The 8,123-nt window shown below is 44.6% G+C and overlaps 1 protein-coding gene across 1 annotated transcript in view; it reads right to left on the bottom strand.

Annotated features, from left to right (window-relative positions):
• Nucleotides 1-8,123, bottom strand: part of DEPDC5 (DEP domain containing 5) — a 150,109-nt gene that overhangs the window by 94,591 nt on the left and 47,395 nt on the right. Inside the window, exons 12-16 of the mRNA XM_023517676.1 lie at nt 7,374-7,477; nt 7,010-7,084; nt 3,857-3,991; nt 3,026-3,087; nt 2,849-2,922 (exon numbers count right to left, since the gene is read on the bottom strand). Coding sequence (XP_023373444.1) covers nt 2,849-2,922; nt 3,026-3,087; nt 3,857-3,991; nt 7,010-7,084; nt 7,374-7,477 — 450 coding nt within the window. The remainder of the gene's footprint in view (nt 1-2,848; nt 2,923-3,025; nt 3,088-3,856; nt 3,992-7,009; nt 7,085-7,373; nt 7,478-8,123) is intronic.

The raw sequence follows: 8,123 nt of genomic DNA, 5'->3' as shown, positions 1-8,123 counted from the left end.
GCCAGCTATTTTTTTGGTTGCAGCCATCATTGTTGTTTGGCAGGCCCGGGCTGAATTCAAACCCACCACCTTAGGTGTATGTGGCTAGCACCTTAGCCACTTGAGCCACAGGCACCAAGCCCACAATCAACATTTGCGATGAGTTTTCAAGCTGGTCTCCAGCAAAGATTTACAACAAAACAGAAGCTAAAATTGAAGGTTCTGTTGCACTGAGGAAAGAGCCCAGTGGTTTTATGCTCCTCCTAAGTCCTCGCCATAGACAAACAACCCAAAGAAGGACAGAAAGCTCTGGAAACATGAAAGAGAAAGCAGCTATTAGATATTGGAGGCAGCACAGGAAGAATTCAGGGGAGAGAGATGACAGAGCTGGGTCTAGGGGATAAATAGGCATTTGTGAGGGACAGGCAGATGGAGAGGGCCCTCTAGAAGTGAGGTGCTTCTCTGAAAAATGAAAGAGGGCAGTGGTGGGCCAGGAGCTTCAGATGTCAAATGTTTCAGTCTTTTTTTTTATAGACAGAGTCTCACTTTGTCACCTTTGGTAGAGTGCTGTGGCATCACAGCTCACAGCAACCTCCAGCTCTTGGGCTTAGGCTATTCTCTTACCTCAGCCTCCCAAGTAGCTAGGACCACAGGCACCTGCCACAATGCCCAGCTATTTTTTGTTGTAGTTTGGCCGGGGCGGGTTTGAACCTGCCACCCTTGGTATATGGGGCCAGTGCCCTACTCACTGAGCCACAGGTGCCGTCCCCTTTGTTTTTTTATTATTGGGGATTCATTGAGGGTACGAGAAACCAGGTTACTGATTGCATTTGTTAGGTAAAGTCCCTCTTATAATTGTGTCCTGAAAATATTTCAGTCTTTACCAAATTTGGTATAAAGAATCAGAGGGAAAGACCATGAGGATTTGGTTTTCATAAAAGTGACTCTGGCAACCAGTGGTTGCTAGATACCAGCAGGCCCCAGACCCCCAGGGTTTAAGGTGCTACCTCAGGGCCTGCCACAAAGGGCAGAGAGGAACACTAATTCACTTTGCTTTTTATATTGGGATTCTAAGACTTTAACTTGAAAAAAGGGCTCTGTTGATTAAGAGCAAAATAAAATAAGAAAGGAAAGAAGAAAAACACTGGTCAAAAGAAGTAATTCTCAATGGGGCACGGGGTGGGGGCCCCACTGGGTTGGGGGGTCGTTTGTGCTACCCAGGGGACATGTGGCAATTTCTGCAGACATTATGTGTGTGCTATTGGCACCAAGCAAGTAGAGGCCAGGATGCTGTTCCCTCAGGCTGTAACACACAGGACAGCCCCCATAGCACAGAATGATCTGTCACAGAGTCAAAGTTGAGAAATAGACACGCCAAAAAGATTACTACCATAGTTGAAAAAGGTGAGGATGGGGGCAGGAGGAGAAGGGGATAGATAAATTCACACCTACTGGGTACAGTGCACTTTATCTGGGTGAAGGGCACACCTACACGTACAACTTAGAGTCAATCTGTACAAAAACATGATCAGGTATAGTCACTCACACCTGCAATCCTAGCTGCTCTGGGAGATGAAGGCGGGAGCATTCTTTGAGCTGAGGAGTTTGAGACCAGCCTGAGCAAAGCAAGACCCAATCTCTACTAAAAATAGAAAAAATTGGCTGGGCATTGTCGTTCAGGCCTGTAGTCCCACGTACTTGGGAGACTGAGGCAGGAGGATTACTTGAGGCCAGGAGTTTGAGGTTGCTGTAAGCTAGGCTGACACCACACCACGGCACTCTAGCCTGGGCCAGAGAATGAGACTCTGTCTTAAAATAAATAAATAAGCAAAAATTTACAAAAACAAAGTATGTAAACAAAACATGTACCCCCTAACACTCTGAAATTTAAAAAAAAAAGATGAGGCTGGAGATGAAGCAATAGCACTGGCAGAGGGGAGAGAGAAGCCACATTCCTGAGGTGGAATCAGCAAGAACACTGAGAGTCTGGGGACTTTCTACAAATGGAGAAGGTCAGGCACAGTGTTAGTCTACTATGGTCTGTGGGAGTTGGAAACACTAGGACTTTGGAATAATAGCCCTTATTTTAGCCCTTTGAGATTTGTTTTTATGGGCGGCACCTGTGGCTCAGTGGGTAGGGCCCCGGCCCCATATACCGAGGGTGGTGGGTTCAAACCTGGACCCCCAGCCAAACTGAAACAAAAAAAATAGCTGGGCCTAGTGGCACCTGTGGCTCAAGAATTAAGGTGCTAATCTCATATGCCGAGATTGGTGGGTTCAAACCCAGCCCTGGCCAAACTGAAACAAACAAAAAAAAATAGCCGGCATTGTGGCGGGCGCCTATAGGCCCAGCTACTCGGGAGGCTGAGGCAAGAGAATCGCCTAAGCCCAGGAGTTAGAGATTGCTGTGAGCTGTGATGCCATGGCACTCTACTGAGGGCAATAAAATGAGACTCTGTGTCTTAAAAAAAAAAAGATTGTTTTCACTTTTTCACCACAGACTGTTTTGGTTTTTTTTTTCTCTTTTTTTTTGAGACAGAGCCTCAAGCTATCGCCCTGGGTAGAGTCCATGGCATCACAGCTCACAGCAACCTCCCAACTCCTGGGCTCAAGCGAGTCTCCTGCCTCCACCTCCCAAGTAGCTGGGACCACAGGCACCCGCCACAACACCTGGCTATTTTTTGGTTGCAGCCGTCATTGTTGTTTGGCGGGCCCGGGCTGGATTCGAACCCACCAGCTCAGATGTACTTTGTCAAAGTTCTTAACAAAAGTTTGTGCCATAAAAAAGAACTGAATAAATTTAAAGAGAAAAGGGCAAGGAAGCTATTTGAACCCCTTATCACCTACTATTGATCAAGATAGCACCCACCTGTGGTTTATCCAGTGAGGAATATTATAGTCATCACCCAGACGAGAATCCCGAGGAGCGCTCCGATTATGCAACTGCGAAGAAAAAAGTAAATGCACGGGATAAGTAAGATGTGGAACTGTTACAACTTTTCTGTTTTGGGCTATTTTCAACCTGGCAAATCCAAAATCTAATTACCTTGAACAATGGGACAGCATGTAATGGTTGCTCTCCCATGCATACCAAGTCCACACCAATTCCTAAAAAAGAAAAGACAAAAAGAACTGGAGGGAGGGGAGTGGGCAAACATGAGTGTTTCATTCCATAAATGCTATTATTTAACAAGGTATGAGCAAAGCCAGCTTTACCATTTATGATTTATAACCTCATCATTTATAACCTTGTTTCCTATGCAACAAAGAAATAAATAGATGGATTTTTGTCTGATTCCTCTTTTGAGGCCAGAAAGGAATAAGAACTGTGTAATCACAATAAAAAGGAAAACTAATTCATGTCATTTAACAGAGCTTTTTTTGTATTGACAATCAGGATTTGCTTTCCCAACTCCATCTTGTTGGTAAAACAGAAGTTCAACTGGGGCTCATGGGGCCAAGCTGGAGACACAAGGCGCATTATGGAAAGAGGGCTGAACTAGATGACCTGATGGTGCTTCCCAAGATGCATTGAAACAATCCTCCCAGAGAGGGAGCTCTTTTGTCAAATATGTTTGGGGAACTCAGAATACCAGACACACCCTCTAGAGATAAACAACATACGCTAACATACCAGAAACTCTGGGGAAGGCCTACAATCCAGAACCTGGTTATTTATGTATGACCCAGCATTTCCCATACTGATTTGAGGATGCTACTTATTTTGTCGCCTGATATCTACTGACATGCCTAGATCCTGTGACACGCAGAAGACCTTGTGGCACTCCTCACACTCTTAAGAAGTTGGTGGAAGCTCAGGGGAAAATCAAGCTATACACACACATAGACAGACAGAGCATGAGCCAGGAAGCAGTACCATTATCTATCATCCTCTGCTTGGTCAGGATCATGAGTAGGCGGTCCACTTCAAAGACACCCACCCCAGGCGTGATCACCACAGACATCTGTCCAGTTCGGTCAAAGTTGCGGTTGATGTAGTGCTTGTCAAACACTTGAAATAAAACAAAAATTCAGAACCCAGCCACAGGCAAGCATGTGTGCACTCTCAGAGAATTATGTCCATATTTCTATTATTTTCAACTGCCACATTCTAGTTGATTGTCTGTCTTTTCTCTTCTACATTAAGACCTGCTTGAACTGAGAACTAAGCCTCCATCATCTCTGTCAATCCTCCTCAAGGATGCCTAATACCTGCCTTAATGCAGCTTAAATGCTCAGATTTCATGTGGTTAATTTAAACCACCCACAAACGAGTCTGTATTAAAACTTACTTTTTTTTTTTTTTTTTTTTTTGAGACAGAGCCTCAAGCTGTCCCCCTGGGTAGAGTGCCGTGGCATTACAGCTCACAGCAACCTCCAGCTCTTGGGCTCAAGCGAGTCTCCTGCCTCCGCCTCCCAAGTAGCTGGGACCACAGGCGCCCACCACAACGCCCGGCTATTTTTTTGGTTGCAGCCATTATTGTTGTTTGGCGGGTCCAGGCTGGATTCGAACCCGCCACCTTAGGTGTACGTGGCTGGCGCTTTAGCCGGTTGAGCTACAGGCGCTGAGCCTTAAAACTTACTTTTAATGGTGGCCTCCACTTGTAATCCTAGAACTCTGGGAAGCCAAGGTGGGTGGCTCCCTTGAGCTCAGGAGTTCAAAACCAGCCTAAGCAGCAAGAGTGAGACCTCATCTCTACTAAAAAAAAAAAAAAAAAAACTAGCCTTGCCTTGTGGCAGGTGCCTGTGGTCCCAGCTACTTGGGAGGCTGAGGCAAGAGGATAGCCTGAGCCCAAGAGTCTGAGGTTGCTGTGAGCTAAGCTGATGATCCAGCACTCTACCAAGGGTGACAGAGTAAGACAGTGTCTCAGAAAAACAAAATAAAAGAGTCAGCACCTGTAGCTCAGTGGATAGGGTGCCGGCCACATACACTGAGGCTGGCGGATTCAAACCCAGCCCAGGCCAGCTAAAACAACAATGACAACTCCAACAACAGCAAAAAAAAAACCAGCCAGGCATTGTGGCAGGTATCTATAATCCCAGCTACTTGGGAGGCTGAGGCAAGAGAATTGCCTAAGCCTAAAACCTTGAGGTTTCTATGAGCTATGATGCCACAGCACTCTACCCATGGCAACAGTTTGACACTCTGTCTCAAAAAAAAAAAAAAAAGAATCAAACATTAATTTAACAGAGTAGACCAGAATCTTCAGATCACTTGGTAAACATGGTAAGATAATTTTTATTTCTAACATCTACAATTCCTACTATGGAAAGTCAGTGATAGGTGTCATAGCTCACAGCAACCTCAAACTCTTAGGCTCAAGTGATTCTCTTGCCTCAGCCTCCTGAGTAACTGGGACTACCAGCACCCACCACAATGCCTGGCTATTTTTAGAGTCAGGGTCTTGCTCTTGCTCAGGGTAGTCTCAAACTTCTGAGCTCAAGCGATCCACCAGCCTTAGTATCTCAGAGTGCTAGGATTACAGGTATGAGCCACCGTGCCTGGCCAAAAAAAAAAAAAAAAAAGATTTTCTAAAAGACACTATGCTCTAGAATTCCCCAGCACTTGGGTACAAACACATGGGAAGGTGATACAACAGACTAGATGTGAGCACACATCATCCCTGCCACCTCCGGACAGAAAGCTAAGCAGATCTAGGCCTATCAGACTCCCTCTACTGGGAATGTGAAATTTTGAATACAGGAGAGCAGAACTGGGGGTGCTGGGAGCTACATATAGCTCTAGGAATTCCTGCAGCTGTGGTTCCCAGAGCCACCAAGGTGGCTCAAGGAAAATGCCTTTTCCAACATGGCATTTAAGCCTTTCCTGACTGCCCCACTAAGCTCCTGTGTCCTTATAGCATTTTCTTTTTGTTTCAATTAACTTGGTAGGTTTCCATTATTTGCAAGCAGTAGTATTTCGGCCAACACATAAATGCAGTAATAGACATTTAGAAAAAATCACACCATGCTGTTCACAAATGGTTTCTCTTAGAAAAGATCAATAGTACTGGTGGAGGGTGTCATTTTTTACTTAATATGAATACCTATTTATTCTTGAATTCTAAGAACACGGGTTACTTTTGTCATTTTTTTCAAGTAGATTTTTTTTGGGGAGGACAGAGTCTCACTATGTCGCCCTCCGTAGAGTGCCATGGCATCATGGCTCACAGCAACCTCAAACTCCCAGGCTTAAGCAGTTCTCTTGCCTCAGCTTCCCTGGCAGCTAGAACCACAGGCACCTGCCTCAACACTGGGCTATTTTGTTGCTGTTGTTATTGCAGTTGCCATTGTTGTTTAGCAGGCTCGGGCCAGGTTCAAACTCGCCAGCCTTGGTGTATGTGGCTGGTGCCCTAACCACTGAGCCCAGGTGCTGAGCTGTGAGATTTTTTTTTTTCTTCTTCTTTTTTATTTTTTTCTGATTTCTACCGTGAGTAGATTTTTTTTTTTTTTTTGAGACATAGTCTCACTATGTCATCCTAGGTAGAGTGCCATTGCATCACAGCTCAGAGCAACCTCTAACTCTTGGGCTTAAGTGATTCACTTGCTTCAGCCTCCCAAGTAGCTGAGACTATAGACGCCTGGCTATTTTTTGGTTACAGCTGTTTGGTTGGCCCAGGCCAGGTTTGAAACTGTCACTCTTGGCATATGTGGCTGGCACTGTAACCACTGTGCTATAGGTGCCAAGCTGTGAGTAGATTTTTTTAATTACCTAAAAGCAGCTGAGGGGTAGGGTGGGAAATATGACAATAAGAACACAGTTTATAGTAAAATAAAGAGCCCAAGGAAGACTCCCTCTGACTCTTTACCATGAGAAACAAATGAGTCTACAAAGTTAATTTCACAACAGAAGACCCAAGAGCTAAATATTGGTCACTAAAGCCATCCAGTCCGAAGTTACTTCATGGAATGAATCTGCTGGGTGTGGGGACTGTCACCCAAGTCTGGGTCCCTTATGCATTAGTAGAGAGAAGTTCATAGCCATGAATAAGGAAGATTCTGGCTCACTGTGGCTGGCATCATGACTCACCATTGAATGACAGATTGATGGCCTCTAGGTAGTTTCCTTGTGCTGAGGTAGAATTATCTCCATGAGGAAAGCCCTCTGAAACAAAAATACAAGAGAAGGACAAACATCTCATGAAAGATAAATTCTCAAAAAAAAAAGTAGAAGGTGTCTGGCTTCCCAAGGCCCCCAAGCCTGTATCAGGGACATTGCTGAACTTACTACATATGTAATGAACAAGTGTATTCACTTGGAAATAGAAACCTAACCAGATGCAGAAATTACAGAGGGCAATGGATGGGAAACAAGCATGAACCTCTTCTTTGTCTCCCAGCCTCCCTCTCAAACCTCCTTTGCCACCACACTTTCTATCACATGGATGCAGTACCTGCCTGCTCCAGGCGCACCAACACTGGATACTGGATGAAGAGTTTTTTAATGGTCACAAGAAGCGAAGTCCATTCTTCTCTTCTCTCATTCTGCACCACCACTCTAAAAGGAGTATTATTGTAAAATGGATATCAAGCAGCTATGTATTGCATCAGGTCCCTTACAAGGAAAGAAGATGGGATTACCAGAGTTGGGTGAATTAACTATATAATAAGAAATAATGAATCAGGAAGAGATTGACCATTTGTCTGATGTGTCTGGGGTATTTGGTGCTGTTAGCAGTATCCTTAATACCACCTGTCTCCCTTTAAAATCAATGTTTGATTTGTATTTAAAATATGTTTTGAAAAAAAAAAGAAGTAACGAAGTTAAATACACATAATAAACATTAAAAAAGAAATGTGATCATATTAGTAATTACATAAAAGTAAAAGCTAGAAAAAATTTTAAAAATTGCCTTTTTGTGAGTTAGGGTCTCACTCTGTCACCCTGGGTAGAGTGCAGTAGTGTCATTATGGCCCACAGCAACCTCAAAGTCTTGGGCTTAAGTGATCCTCCTGCCTTAGCCTCCCTAGTAGCAAGAACTACAGGTGTCCATCATGACGCCTAGCTAATATTCTTTATTTTTAGTAGAGACAAGATCTCAACCAAGCGGCTCGGCGCCTGTGGCTCAAGCGGCTAAGGCGCCAGCCACATACACCTAAGGTGGCGGGTTCGAATCCCCAGCCCGGGCCCGCCAAACAACAAT

The sequence above is a fragment of the Otolemur garnettii genome, unplaced genomic scaffold (genome assembly GCF_000181295.1).
Source record: "Otolemur garnettii isolate 467f Iridium unplaced genomic scaffold, OtoGar3 scaffold00116, whole genome shotgun sequence".
Classification (NCBI taxonomy): domain Eukaryota; kingdom Metazoa; phylum Chordata; class Mammalia; order Primates; family Galagidae; genus Otolemur; species Otolemur garnettii.
This window is presented reverse-complemented; position numbering and strand designations above follow the sequence as displayed.